Source organism: Linepithema humile, chromosome 7 (genome assembly GCF_040581485.1).
Source record: "Linepithema humile isolate Giens D197 chromosome 7, Lhum_UNIL_v1.0, whole genome shotgun sequence".
In the NCBI taxonomy this organism is placed as follows: Eukaryota; Metazoa; Arthropoda; class Insecta; order Hymenoptera; family Formicidae; genus Linepithema; species Linepithema humile.
In genome coordinates, this window is record NC_090134.1 from 20,353,394 (window position 1) to 20,369,643 (window position 16,250).

General features: G+C 41.1%; 2 protein-coding genes across 21 annotated transcripts in view; one reads left to right on the forward strand and one right to left on the reverse strand.

Moving 5' to 3' along the window:
* Positions 1–16,250, reverse strand: part of LOC105668304 (deoxycytidylate deaminase-like) — a 240,138-nt gene that overhangs the window by 139,297 nt on the left and 84,591 nt on the right. The gene's annotated exons all lie outside the window — the stretch shown is intronic.
* rg (rugose) overlaps positions 1–16,250 on the forward strand; it is a 284,521-nt gene that overhangs the window by 99,167 nt on the left and 169,104 nt on the right. For 4 of the 15 annotated variants that reach the window (XM_067359212.1, XM_067359214.1, XM_067359215.1 and 1 more), the window contains exon 1: positions 1,272–5,867. The exons of 6 other annotated variants lie outside the window; for them this stretch is intronic. In XM_067359212.1, coding sequence (XP_067215313.1) covers positions 5,664–5,867 — 204 coding nt within the window. In that variant the 5' untranslated portion in view covers positions 1,272–5,663. Of the gene's footprint in view, positions 1–1,270; positions 5,868–16,250 lie in introns of those variants that run through there. 5 more of the 15 variants (XM_067359207.1, XM_067359211.1, XM_067359217.1 and 2 more) reach the window with 3 other exon arrangements.

The following is a 16,250-nucleotide window of genomic DNA, read 5'->3' on the forward strand; positions in this document are numbered from 1 at the left end:
GAGCGTGGGTGACCTTATCTACTCCTAACAGACACCAATTATCGACTTAGTGAGGAAAGCACCGGCCTGCAGTTTACTTGCGATTACGATGGTTTAGCGAGATTCAGGTTCAAGAACGTCGTCGTCCGCGTGCCACAAGCGCGCTTTCATTTTCTTTATGTGCCTTTTTATCTTCATCCGCAAATATGCAAATTATTTCGGCCGATAATCTTGGAACTTGTTGTAGAATCCGGCATAAATCTTCAAGTCGTTTTCCAAATGAAATAATCGCGTCACAGATACGGTATTTTCCAGATGAGCTGAGCTCGGAGATTTACCGTCGTGTTGAATTGTGTTACCGAATACGGCGAGCCGAATAAAGTAATCAACGCGCCGTTTGATACCGCCGTACTATAACTCTCTGTCGCGTATTTCTTCGCGCAACCGTAAGGTGTTATAAAGAGCGATCTAAATAATCCACGTCGTGAACCCGAGCCATTTGCAGATAACGCCGAGTCATTTTTAGCGTATTCAGGGAATAAACGTCCTTATTGTTCGTTCGCGCTTAAACGTTTTGTGTTTAAAGGCAGTGAAATCTTTCAGCGATTACGATGTCTGAAAAGGAAAAGTTGGTGGCGAACTAAACGGCTAAACTCGTCTAAATGGTCGTGTTAAACTCGCTTCTCGGTTATCTTCTATCTCTTTCTCTCTTTCCCGACTCACTCACAAAATTGTCTTCTGTGTGAGTAAGGGACAAATGTTGGCCACGTGACGGAACCCCGGGCGTTTCTCCCCGGAGAGGGTTCTTTAACCGCTTAGCACCTCGCGCGACAGACCGCGACCGTTAATTCCGCGACTTCTCCGGCGCAACTCTCCGAACTTTATTAAAGCCAATTAAACCAGCGACAAACTTGGAGCGAACAGTTGCGCCGATGGTGTGTACCGTAAATGCAAACTCACAATTTGTCGACGCGGCGCACCTAATCTCGCGGGACATCCGTCGTAAATTCTCCGCTCACGAATGATGCACGAAGTCGGCTAGTGCTTGCGAAACTTCGTTAAGGATATATGGCACATTTACTTATGCTGGTGTTACGCGACTCGTGGCTTGACAAAAGCTCGGGAAGCAAATGTTCTTACTGTTACCACTTGATTGGAGCAATATATTTGCATAAGATTCATGCGCGTTATATGGTGAATACCGGTAATTTTTTTAGGAGTATGTAAGTAGTACTGAAAGATATAAAAAAAATGAAAGTTACGATATTTTCTGGGAAATATTCAAATTTAGTTGTTTAAATAATTATTTTATCAGTTAATAATGTTTGGAGTAAAAAAGTTGCAAATAAATTATTAATTAGCGTCAAACAGAGATTTTAAATCTAAGAAGCTAATAAACGTAAGTAAAATTAAAAGTTAATCCATTTATCGAACAGTTTTTTGTAGTAAATGGTCAGTAGAAGAGAACGAAATAGGTCAGACAACTGTACGCAATAAAAGGCGAGCAGGAAAGAAGATAGAAGAAATTCTATAAGAAGAAAAATACGTCTATTTAAAAAAAATTCTATGGGAATTGCGATAGAGAGATCAATAAAGAATTTAAAGAAAAATGGGGCAAGCGAACAAAAAGAGAATAAACGAACTATAGAACGGAGATTTCGGAGTAAAAGCGAACCATTGTACTGCGATGCAGTAGGGCGAATCATACACGATCGTCGAAAACTCGAAACGTTATTCGTAATCGGAGCGCAATTCGCAAGCCAGACATACATAAGACTTCACTCGGATCGCGAGATTTTGATTCTACGAAAGAGAGAGAGAAAGAGAGAGAGAGCTGAGAAGTCTCGACAAGATGCGTGATTTTAACTACGAGTTAATTATTAGATATATCCGCCACATTTTCACTTTACGTCAGATTTGATTTTATTCCTCGCAATGTTCCTGCTCCCGAGCTCACATGCGAGCCCCATTGCGATCACCTGTCACCCGGAAATAAAGAATTTTTTTACGAGCATGAAAACACGTTAGAAAGACGCATTAGGGATATCGCAATGCGATCGTCACCAGTGGGACAAACGCACGAGCGCATTCATCCACTTGAATATCTCGACCTAACCGTGCCCGGCGTAAAAATCGCCGCTGGCGTTAACGCCGGGTCAACGGCGCGGGGCGAAAGATACGCGGATGAAGAAGCGCGAAGCGCGCGCGGTGAACACGGATGACACGAGAAATAAAGAATGCGATAAAAGAACGCGATAGCGGGACGAGTCCGGGAGAAAAAAGGGAAGGGGGCGCAAGAAGCGTAAGAAGAGGGATGACGAAGAATAAGACCGAAGTACAGCGTTGGTCGGCATGGCCGGGGTGAAACGGCGAATAAGCGCCTCGTGGACGAGGGCGGCCGCGGGGACAAGGGCGCGAGTGTTCGCGCGACGGGGGGGGAATCGTGGGGATGAGAGGGGGAACCCGGTGGATTTTGCGAGAGCGCCGCGCGGAGGAGCCGGGGGGTGGCGCCGCGGGCCGCGCCGTCGCCCAGCATCCCTCGTTTCCACCCGCCCACCCTTGTAAAGGCGCACCCTCACGCCGAGAGTATCTGGTAGTCATACGCTGGCCCGTTGCGAGCCCGCTGATATAACTCCGTTGCTCTCGTGCTCCCAACGCGAGTTGCATCGACGTTGTATGCGTTACCGAGCGACGACCGCGTGTCCCGATTCGATCGCAGTGAAGAAGGTTTTGTGAAAGATCCGTCGGTGGATCTCATCGATTGGATCTCCCGTCGTTCGCTCATCGAAAAGACGCGAATGTGAAAGGCGCGAAAAGCGTGTTGTATCAGTTGCGCAATTGTTTTCTCCGGACGGCAATCGGGCGTATATCTCGAACAATTCTCGACGGCGCTATTGACGTGATCGACGGTGATACCAATCGGAAGATTTGCGTCAGTCGGGATTGGTGCGCTCGCATTTCGGCGCCGTGCTCTAACGCCAAAATATCCGGCGGCGTTTGCTCACATGGTCCGTGTTTTGTTTCTGTGATCACCTCGCCGCATTTACGTGGCTCCCTCTTGACCGTTTCCGCTCGCGGCTACGAGCTGCCATCGCATCTGAAGCGCGCGCTTCACCGACCTCGTGCTGCGAGACCAGCGTGGTGCATGTAACAAGAGAAAGACGCGGGTAAAATGTTCCACTGGCACGGGATGCGCCGACAATTGTGGTACTTTTAGTGAGATGCTTGACGATGGACGTGACTGTGGTAGCTATAGGATCATCAACGCGATTTCCGAGCCCCGGATCAACGACGAGGCTGTCATCGGCAGCGGCGACGCGTTAACGCTTCGTGTCTCGAGCGACCCTCCTCTCGTTCGGATGATAGCGTGTGATTGACATTATCCCGAAACGATCGGATCGTTGTAGTATCGAGGACTTGCTTGCGAATTGCGTTCTGCGTTACTGTTTCTCTCTGCTTTTCTGCGTTTCGAGCTGCGGCGACGAAGCGCAATATTCGCGGACGGAAATGCAACGTCATTGGCAGTGTTAAACTTCACGCGACATTTACCGTTATAAAGTATAAAGTGCATTTAACGATTTCGTAACTTCTTGTGACGTGAGTGTCTTATGTGAAGGAAGGATTATAGATAGAAACGACATCGCTAAAGAGTTTCTCGGCAAGAGCTGTCGGGATTTTTCATTTTCTTCAAAGATTGGTGTCAGTTTTTACCGCTCGTGATTTTCGATACATTTACGACGGGCAGGAAAATGGATACATTCTTGATCATCGGTATTTGTTTTCTTTGTTACGAAATGTGTGATTTAATCAGACGTTACACCGCCCCGCAGGCGATAGAAACACATCGCGCGGCGGAAACTACTGCCAAGACATCACCCTCGCAGAATGTGTATTCTATTTCTCGCAAAATACAAGGGCCCCGCGCCTGTTGCCCGCAATAGACCGCGCGCTTGATTCCGCTCCGAGTAATTCCGTCTGGAAACGCTTAAGGTCTGTTGGGTCCAGGAAACGTCGGGGAAACGAGCCGCTTTGTGCGAACTACGGCGGACGGAAGATGCTTGCCGAACCTCAAACGGATATAGAACTCCGCCGGGCCGAACCGAGCCAGCAAATGGATGGCCGCACGAGATGGATTTACAGTTCCACACAGTGATAACAGACGCCCGTCTCAGAGATTCATGATGTTTACGGAGTTTCGAGGCGGCAACGCGATCGATAATGATTTGTCAGCTGTTATGTCACCTGGAACATAGACCAGCGCGGATCGATCTATTCTTAAGTGATAAGTCCGTAGATGCAGTGCGACCAAGAATGACATTCGCAATTTGCGCCGATAAACGTGTCGCTCCACGCATACATTTTCCGGGCGACGTGTAGCAAAAGTTGAATCAATAAAGACACGACGATGGGGATCCGTCGGGCAATCTCACTCGCAGTCATCAGAATAGCTTCGCTCGCTGACAGGACTTGTTAGCGTTATCGCCGCTATTCGGTGCTCGCGACGTGCGGAAGTGCGATTATTGACAATCGCGTGTCCGCGCGATCCGTCCGGAGACGTAAAATCGACGGCGGCGCGTTCGCCCAAGCGGAATCAGCCGTTGCAACGTGCATGTCGCGCGCTACGCGAACGGTAAGAGGCGGGTGTCGTTAGGCTTTTGAGACTCGGAAAGTGATATTGATTGAGACATCGCGGCCGATCGTCACCACGCCGCGGAGTGAGGGAAAAGCAAACTTGCCTGACGAACTCTCTTCGATACGTGCTTGTGATTGCAAACTTTAGCGCTGGGCGCCAAACGTCAATGCAACCGCACGAAGTCGCGGTGCACGCAAACAAGGAGAGAAGTTTCTTTTGTGTACGTCAGTTAGACCGGCGTCATAGTGAATTGTGGTGCATCGCTTCCCGAAACATAATGCGGATCGCATTTGTACCGTCTGTCTGACATCCGTGGAAAGAAAACCGGTTTATAACGCGATTGTTCGCTGTCCGTTGTACACGTTGTAACTGTTGTATTTGTTAAACTTAATCTTAACGTTCATGTTCGCTGTCGAAAACTTTCATAAATCATAACAAACTTATAATCCCGCGCGATTGATGCAACTGCTACATCATAACGCAAGAACGTTTCATTGAGATAGAAAGGGAATATATAGAATACATAGAAAAAGTGTTAATTAAACCAGAGCGCTATTGCACTCTGCAATTGTCTGTAAAGGCCCGACCGACCTGAGCTTTGAGAGAGGCGTGTTTAATAAATTAGATATGTGCGCTAACATCAACGAAATGTCTTTGCGCAATCGAAATGGCACTCGCATCACTTTTAGCCGCGTATTTAGCTGAAAAGATTCGGTTACACTAAATGGACGCGCTAACAAATTAAACCGTTGCGATGTATTTTTTGCCGTATCATGTAATTCTCGACGCATTTATCAGAACGTTCTCGTCGACCGATTGCGAGTGTACTTTCTGATCAACTAAAGTGGAAGTTTTCGCGTCGGAGATTTAGCACGCGGACAGGAAGGGAGATTCATTGATCCATGCGGCGAACAAGAGACAGGACCATGACTGATGTTCGATTCAAGTCCCAAAGTTCGGCGCTCGGTCGCCATGACATTTTCGTGACTCATTTTCGACCGTTATCACTCCGAGAGAGATCGAAACGAGAAATCATCGACAATTAGAAGACATGGACTCGCTGGAGCGCCTAATGAGTTCCCGCTCTCACCATCCGGCTCTCACGGCGGCCACACGATCGCAAAACGCCTTTGTACAGGCCAATCTCTGCTCCGTGATAGGCCGCAAAGGGCGACATCTCAACGGGACCTTTTGTTTAACCGGGGACACGATGGAAGGCATTATACAATGCCTGGTCTTCCTCAAAGCTTTCTCGGTAAGGGATTCATTTTTGTCTCCACCTACGCTTGCATTCGCTCGTTGCGTCCGGTGACCTCTTCATTTAACCTTTAAGTGACGAGAAATCTTAAAATATTTTTTTTCTCTTAATATTCTCTGTTATTTTTGTCACTGTTATGGTTTATGATGAAATATTAAAAATAAATTGTATTTTTAATATCAAAAAAATATATGGTGAGTTGAAAATAATCCAAACATCCATCCTGATTTTAGACTTGCGTATTATTCAAGCTGCGCGATATGCAATATCCTGATAACATTTTTGTGATGCGGAGTTTTAAATGTAAATGGAGAATTATTCAAATTCTTAAACAATGTATTCTGTGACAAGTGATTCATTCATTGTCATATATTATCTCGTCAAATATGTGTAAAAAATGAGAATTGTTTGTTTGCATATCGTTTGTCGTACGAGAGAGAAGATATATTTATTACATGTCACCGCTATTAACAAATGATTATGTTTGCTTATATTTTTTCGTCTCGTGTCCGCTGCACTTAAAAGATTATTTTTTTAGCATAATAAATTAAAGTGCAATTTGTAATTCGTTTCATTATGTACACGCGACTGTGGAAACGTTGATACGTATACACGCACATTTATGCAAGTGTATGTTCAAGTACGAATAAAAGCGCGAGAACGCTCCGAAAGTTCTTGCGATGTGATTTGCTCTTTATCACTGAAATGAGAGGCAAACCGGCTAATCGTTAAAGTATTAAAGTAATTCGATAGACTATTTTCCATAGTTTAAGAGTTCCGTTCTGTTACCGCGGTTCGTTATTACAAGAGTTTATACCCGCAAAACGTGCACTTTCTGATTAATCGGATTATATTTCGGAAATTGCCACGCTTACCAATTATAACTCGTAAATCTGAATGCATTTTCAGTATATTCATTTCAAAACCGACGATTATCAAAAAGTGGTTTTATAAGTTTGCAGGTGTATTATAGTAATGCGCTACGCGCGACAAAAAGGCATGGTTTCAAAATGGCAAACAAGTCAGAGCTTTTATATAATTGACATCTTTTAAAGTAACGAGGTGCCCTTTGCATAGTTCCCTCTTGAAAGAAGAAGTAGATGAACAAGGGACATACTGAAACTAAATCGTCGATAATGAGAATTTGGCGCGGAGCAAAATTATCCTAGAGTGCAGCTGCTGTAGTAAACTGAAAGCAGCTTTCAGCTTTCCTATCCGGATAGGAGTACAACTTGCGCCAGTTCTCCGTCCCTATTAAGGAAAAGTCAATTCGAAAGGAAATTCTCGTCTCCGTATGCTATCTTTGTCAAACGTTCGCGGAACATTTACCGCGATAAGCGGAGCTGCACACGGTGCGCTTATTTTTTAATCTAAATGACTAAGAATATTATATTATATATACCCTACCATTCCTTTAATCAACATAACTTATACCATTAGTCACTTGTATCTTTTAATTTCTTTTTTTTTTGCTTGTTTAAAAGAACATACTGCCGTAATGAAAATATTAAAAATGTAGGAAGAAATAATAAGAGGGGACAGAAATATTATGTAAATATTGAAGAACTGATACCATGCACTGCAAATATTCAACTTTATAAATTTTATCAGGAAAGATAAATCATCAGAAGAGAGAGAGACATTGATAAATATATTGCAGCAATCATTAAAACCGTTTAAAGTTATTAGTAATTAATAAACGATGAAAATATTGAAGCTGCAGCTCTTCGAAAGATTGACTGATTTTACTTCGCCTATCACGGAAGATGTCTCGTAAAACGCGTGTCTCCTCTTCATGTTTGGATCGTTGATAGATACTTTATGGAAAGTTTCGATTAGGTTATTTATCTTCAACGCCATGTTGCTGGTCGTTAACCGGCAGCTTATGAATTTTGCAGCCGACGTTGCGAGTCGACGTTCGGATGAGGCGGTTTCCATCAAATCGATCTCGACATCGCCTTTCTGCTGCGTAAGATTTTCACCTCAAAAGCGGGCTTCGACAGCATTGGAAGACGAGCATGCACTTTCTTGAAGCAATAAAGCCCCGATGTTGTTTTCAAGTTGCGCCGATACCCCGAGCAAAAAGCTTGTGAGTAGCGTCTCTGGAGAAATTTAAACTCGGAATTGCGAAAGGAATTGAGCTTTCCTTTGACCAAACTCTTCGCTGAATTGACGCATGGTTGGGTCTACAGAACGTTGCGCTCGGTATCGTCTCATCAATCTTCGCGTAATTTAATTTGCGAGTGTGTCCGCCTCGTTAGAGTCCGCGCGTCTACAGCCTTTGATCGCAGAAATTAAATAACCAAAATAACCAAAAAAACCAGGAATTTACAAATTATCAAAGATGCATGAAAATATTATTGCTCACGGCTCTCACGTGTGATATTGACAATAATTTACATTTGTTAACATCAACGGCAAATAGAAGATCACTCTTTTCACCGCGCATCGAAACCGAACCGATAATTTTGTAGCGCGGCTACGGCAGATTAAGGCCTGGATACGAACTGTACGGATCATTAATCAAACACTTTTTGCGAGTCCATCCGGCTGTTACGCGCGGCTGCTGATAGGTGCACGCCGATGGCGTAAAAATTCACAACGCCTCGAGAACAGGCACCGCTTTTCTCGTTTGATGTTCCATCGCGTTTACCGCCGCACGGTTTACGGTGGCGTAGTGATAACTTTTTTCCTCGGGACTCGTCGCCCGTCATGAAAGTCTTTGCTACGCGTCTTGTATAGTCCCGTGTCATCGGCGATCTCGAAAGCAGCGACAACGACGATATAGTTTCCATCGCCATTGTCGTTGCTGTCGGCACTAGCGATGACGCAGCCAGCGTGGGGCGCTCTACGGCCGAGCGGATGGCATTCTTCTGTTTCTGTCGCGCGTCCGAGATGAAGGGCGCGACGAAGGATGATAACATCTCTATGAGGGTGCCTATGAATTTTTATCCGATCTGCCCGCGGCGAAGAGCTCACAGAGGAGGAAGGTTCGAGAATTGCAAGGATCTCTGAAAAAAGAGTGTTTCTTCTCTAGCCGTTTTTGCGTGATGATAAAAGTGACTGGCGACATTGCGCCGTAACGAAGAAATCTTCGTGATTTTGTCCGGTTGACGAGAAAGCAGTCGATCAAAGGGGCACGATACTGTCAAAGGAAAAAGACCTCTATCTCCGATCTCGCAAGGAGTCACCTCGGTGATTCCGAGAAACTTCATCGTGATCGTCTTCAAACATCGTCTTCAAATCTAACTTAAAAGAGTCTATCTCTCTCTCTATGTTCTCTATCTCGGAACGCAATCATGTAATCGAAATTAATGCGTAGGAGTATGATTATTATCGTCGAACCGAGTTACACGAGGTAATTTTGCTTTAATTTTTGCATTATGAACTTTGCTTGTATTGAACTCAATCAATTCTATAATGATTTTATTGGAACACTGATGCATAATAAATCTAATTATTGTCTTGTTTTAATCATAATATGCGCTGTAGCGATAATATTTTTGTAAATATTAATATCTGTTTAAAATGTAGCTCAAATTTAATTTCAATGCGAACAGAATAAATCGTATCTACAATGTAAATTAGTATGTATAACGAGCATAATAAATTATTTCTACATTTCACACGAGCTAAACGTATGTTTTATTTTCTTTTTTTCATATTTATTGTATTTAATTATAGCATTTTTATAATATTTAATGAGCACATTATTAATTTTATTGGAAATATATTCGAAACTCAATCAAACCTCTAAATTTTATAGCTTTCGCACATGCAAAATCGCTGATAGAAAAGAATTTTCACTACTTGCGACATGCCGCGTGATAAGTTTCGGGAAGAAATTTATGCGACATAAGTTCTTTCCTTTCGGAAGGGATATATATATATATATCTATATATATCGATTTAGGAGCCATAGAACATCCGGGGAGCGAATATAGAATTTCCGATTTTCTGACCTTCCCTTGAGGTTATATGGTTTCACTTTTCCGAAAACTATTTCTATTAAGTCATCATAAATTTATCAGGTAACGTTATGATTGTCAAAATAATCGACATACCAATATTAACTGCGCGAGATTCCATTTTCCGTGGAATGGGTTCAAACCAAAATTGCAACGACGGCTATTAATCGTGCGATTCCCGTTTCACGTGATAAAATATCTTTATCATAATATTGCGATATGCATATACGAATGAAATATTACGTGGAAAAAATAAAATACAGATAACTTCTCACATAATGATATGTTTTGCTGCTGCGTACCGTTTATATATGAAAAAAAACACAGCAACTTTTTCATTTAATTATTTCATTCGCATCAATCGCGAAAATTCCAATCACTCGCGGCGCAATCACATTATAAACTTACATCACTGCATTTAATTAATGAAAATACTTTTTGCGACAGAATTTCTCGCCAAAAGTAAATCGTCAAAGAGCACCAAAGCTTTGAAAGTTACATCCGAGACCCTGTGTTTGCTCACGAAATAATCCATTGGTCTATTACCGAGCGTGAATGATATCCTCGTCGACGCGGAATCTCGCTTTTCCAGGAAATCGAATTACACTCGGAAAACTCTCCTCCTACCCGGATGTTCGATGAATATATCTCGTGCTGTTTGGCGTTTATTTAGGAATTCAAACAACTCGCGCATATACACATATACATAAAGCATTTTACCGCTGAATGAAAAAAACTCGTGCATCACCAAAAAGAATCGTGTGTGTTTATATAACAAAAATTTAATAACGTGTAACAATAGTGAAATTGATTGCGCGAAGAATAATCGGATGGAACGTGTAGTGTTGCATGTATTTTTTTTGCGATGGGAAAACATCTGAAGATTATCAATGTGACAATTAATTTAAAAAATGTTGGCAAAAATTAAAACCCTAAAAAAATATAGCAAAAATAGAAAATCCTACAAAAAATAATAATTAACTGCAACAGAATGCGCTATATATTAGACAACAAATTGATATTTATTCGGCATTGTACTTCAATTTACCTTCAAAATATTATATTTTGAGTGTAAGTCCGTGGTAGATGAAAAAAAAATATCTGGTTTTTCCAGATAGCGTCTTTCCAAATAAAAATTCTAAAAAGAATTTATAGGAATGAGAAACGAATAACTCGCGCATTTCAATGAGCATATAAAGATTCGCGTCATCTTCGTTATAATGCTGCGTATGACAGAGTTTTATTTCACTTAGCATCTAGAATTTTCATACAAGATGTGAACTATTTTATCGTCCACGATCCGAACGAACGTACCTGTGGGCACGAGGGTAAGTTTTATCGTCGTCTCGAGTGTATGTCGGACATCGCACTTTATGTCAACTTTCAAGCAGACATGGACCTGAAATTTATGGCCAGACTGCAAAGACGGCTCCCGCGGTAATATTCCACATGTTTCCAGAAGGAAAAATGTAGGACAGTAAAGTTATGTTAACGTTTCTTTCTCGAGACCCGGTTTTCGATTTTTATTTTGAAACTCTTGGTATAACAAAATAATCGAAATGAATGGATGAGTTCACTTTGTGTTGAAAGATGCAGTTTTCTACATTATTTCTCAAAACTTGAGAGCATATTTGTGAACGGATTATGATATCGAGACTTCTCTATGATTTCGAGATTCCAAAAGTTACAGCGCAATAGCGTCAGTTCCGTTCATATTTCATTTTGTTCTTAATATAAACTCGGTAAGATGGATTCTAACCTCCGCAAAATTAATAGCATAGAAACATCACTGTTCACGCGGATGCTATTACATTCCCACGAATCGAACAATTAATAACTGTGTTTTCTGTTGGCGGACGTGTCGCTGTCAGTCAATATCTTCATATTTTTACTTGGGGATTCGTGAAATGTCAGCACGAGGATAGATATGGTGAAATCGGGCATCATAAAACGTGACACATCGTCGACACTCTATAGTGGGCCACGCTGTTGTTTTTCCTGAACAAACCCGACTCACGACTCGGGTTTTATTTGGTGGTTGTGCAAACACCGATTCGCTGCCAATAAACATTCTCGTTTCGACACGAGCGCATGAGCACTTAAGCATTCAAAGTTGACTCGAATTCTATGGCATGTCATCAATGCGCGACATCTGTTACCACGAAGCGGCCGCTTGTCACCTGGCGGTCGAATCATCGCCTTTAAGATGCTCCAAAACCTAAATTAATATTCCCTTGCATGTAATTGCGAGCTAAATACGATTAAATTGCTCGGCGACAGCTGTAGCTCGACATGTTTTTCATCATATAGCTAACAATAATTTAATATGTCAAATAAAGAGATCTCTCTCTCTTTTTCGATTAAAGTCCAGTTTAATAATGCCACGTGCAGAGCCGAATATAGCTATCAAGAATACGACAAATTGCGAACTGATTAATTTGCAATATTAGTTTTTCTTCATTAATTATTATCTGTATTAAATATAGAAATATGTAAATATAAATACGAAATTGATATTATTTGTTAAGCCCTGTAATTAATTTCCGCGAAAGCTCCTCAATAAAAGGATCGTGTGCGAATCGCAATAAAATGTACCAAGTATTTCATTTCGCTCTGAATTACGTCATGAGTTGACGTCGAGAAAATTATTCGTAAACTTTTTAACATTTTTATATTTTCGTCCATCGTAAAATGTAACGGGATTTTTCTCTCTGGACGGTGGACGCTACTCTCTCGCCGAAATATTCTGTTATATACAGTAAACGTTTTCTGCGTCCGGTATTTTACACATACGCACTATCTGTCCGTAGTTGGATTTTCCGCCTCCACGCCATATATGAAATACGAAGTTTTGCGTCAAATAAACCGCGACAAACGTCGTTATTAACCTTCGGATTATTAACTGGAACATCGGCGCAATAAGTAAAAGAATTTTCAAAAAATGACATGTGCGTAAACTATGATAGCTCGCAATACAATTCTGCATGATGTGAATATAACCGTTAGCGATTATTTAATAAAACGGTTTTCATGTTGCATACAAGAAGATACCGGCACTATTTTTGCTCATATCGAGTTGAAGGTTTAACGCTATTTTATGCTTCACGCACGGCACAAGATGACAAGATCTGACACCCTATCTAGGTTGAAATTATGCGTTGCCAATTTTCATCGTTTATTCCCGTATAATATATTGCGGCGGTGATTTTACGAGAGCTGTTCAATTATCGATAAAGGTAAAAGGTCGAGTGTTACTTCGAATAAAAACATTAAAAGTGCTGGAGTAAAAATCTAGCATTATCAACGAGGTTGCTATTGGCGCGTTATATCAGCGTTACGGGTGATGTGTCGATACTCCGTTTCGCCTATAGGGATTTGTATACACGATCGAACTTAATTACGAGATATGTAGCATGGATTACTTGGCATCGCGAGCCACGAGGATATAAATATGCGTCGACGCCTCGGGTTATTAATATTCGGGAAAATTAATTATTGCCCGGTGTCTACCTAATAAAAAGTGTCTGCTCATATATTTAACGATATACGTGTCAGCATAGTATAATCGGAGCTATGCTAATATTTGCGACACGTTAATGGGACCACGAATCTGTTGTTCCAAATCCGCCGTTGTTCAACTACCGTCGACCAAAACGTGTGGAATTAAACTCGTAATATTACGAATATCTATATGCGTTTAATATCATATGCGAAAGCAGTGTTGCTAGTATTTACGCTTGATATTTACTCTGCAGATTATTGTGTAAGTGATGAATTAAACATTTCAAAGAGATCTTTCGTGAACGATTATAATGAAGGATCATGCGCGACGTACAATTTCTGGCGCACTTTGCATTTTACGATTGTTCGGGCAGTATGCAAAATCAACAGTGCTTTTATGCGAGGACACCAGATGCGGTTCGCGCGGAATATTTCACATTATCGCGAAGACGTCTAGATTTTGGTAATATTGCCAACATCAACGTATAATCGCACTTTGCGTGTATTATAATCTATGCAAGCGGGAGATAACCGCATGCTATTATTATTTGTAAAATATACACGATAGCGAATGTTTACGCGACACTCGCTAGCCCGGTATCATTACACGCACATTTCCGCTTATCCTAACATTACCTGTTATCAATTTTCGTCAATATTCATGACGCATATTCATTTTCATCTATTTCTAAACATTGAAAATTATTTTGCGACACTTGCACATTTACAATTAGTAAAATTAAACCGATGGATCAATACTTGAAGTGTGTCAGAATGAAATACACATAAAATTTTGATATAATCACCGATGATGGATGATCGTGAAGTATGCGGCTTCAACGATTATAGAACATAGAGATTAAATCGAGGTCTTTTAATTCGTGTATATGTATACATGTAGCGTACTGTAATCAGAACACGATGCTGTTTGGGAATTCATCTTCCGGCTGTTTAACCGAGATGGAACAATACGAGCTCGATCATACCAATGGAGACCCTGATGGAGAAGATTAAGCAATCTCAGGCGCACGACATTGATAGAGCTTACATAGTATTCATCGTCTTGAGATAGCGCAGACTGCGCACGTGGCGGCCTAGCGAGAACAACGTCGACTCGAATAGGAGTCAATAGGTGGGGTGATCGGTCTAAGGGAGCGGGGGTTGGTAAGATGCATCGAAGCTGCGGTAAGGAATGCTGTCGGGAGTGGCAGTATGAATAGCAATGCTGTTACCATTAATGGAGCACGCTTAATGTCCCTCTTAACTTTCCCACCGAGACCCCTGTACTTGTGCGCCATTGGAGAACCCTGTCTGGCGTTGATTAAAGCGTATGAATGGAAAAGTGAACCGTTTTCCTCGTTCGAGAGTAATCCTGCTCCACGTTAAAATCGACTGTTGCACCGAGTAGTTCAAAATTGCTTTCTGTCGTTCTAAATTTTCAATGACTAAAGGCATTTGAATTTTCCATAAATAATTTCTAACTATATAATTTTTGTATAAATGGAAGAATATTCATACAATGAACAAAAAAATACATATTGAGGGTAATATTTCCTAAAATGAAAGAGCACGGAGAAGATTGTGTATACAGTAATTTATAAACAAAACACAATCTTTGAAAAACAAATTGAAATGCATGGAAATGTTATGATCCACCAGAATATAACGTTTTAGTTGTGTTAACTTATTCTCACACAACAATATATTCCGCAGAGAGAACGCGTTTGCTTATATAAAAGCGTGTTTGGTTTATGTGTGCCGCCGGTTATACTATATATAGAATCCACAGAACTTTAGAAAATTTCGTTCGTGGAATTTATAGTTTCATACATTCATAAAAAGACAACGCGTTATACTTCTTCTAACGTTATGAACAACGTGCATCTTTTTACCGTCAAACATTATCTTTTCGTACTTTATCGCAGCATCTCGCTGCAAGCGAAGAAGGGAAACGGATCTATGCTACGGTAACGACGTACACCTCCTCGAGTCCCGAATCAAGCGCGAAAATCTCTTTGCACACTCCCTAATATCCGTATTCGCATCGAAACGTTCAATATGGCCGTGGATATGAATCGTATAAAATATCGTTCTCCCGCTGGCAGCTTTCCCGACCGGCTTAATCACCGACGTTCCACTCCGCCGATTCGACGCGATTACGTTTCCATCGAATCTTCAAAATCGGAGCAGCCGCTTTGGTTAAGCTATTGATCTTGGTTCATCGGATTACGCATTCGTCAGAAAATTATCCGACGTCCCTCCCACTCCTTCTCCTTCCTTTTTTTGTAAAAAAAAAAAAGAGTAATGTTTTCTACAAATTTAATGCTCTTCGTCATTATGCAAAGACGCGAATGCAGTGAATACCATAAAAGGTCATCGGCCATCAGCGCGTTATTTCAGCAAAATCTATCTTATTTAATATAACATTTATGACATAATTTTAAAACTGACATTTTGCTATTTACAGCGATAAAATATTTCTAAACACGAATTTATCCTTGAAAACGTTTTTAACAAAGTTATCGACATTTTGTCAATAATTTAATAAGATTTCCTCCAATAATTTACTATGTATATAGATTTGAAAGTCTGATATATTTATAATAAAATCAACAATAATTGCTCTGCATGCAAAATAATGTCCGACCGCTGTACGCGCATGAAAATGTCGGAGATTTGTGCTTTTCACCTGGGCAACCACAAGTATTCGACGCAAAATTTATGATTTTTCTCAGAAAATGTATGGAATCGTCCATTTAATGTTTTAAAAAGAAATATTAAAGCTTATTATGTGTTGTTAAAAGCGAGCTTATCCAACTCTCGAATAATACATTTGTACATTTAAAAAAATAAAGTGTTTTTCATTTTTAATAGAATTTTAAAATACATTTTACAATATTTAATATCTCGA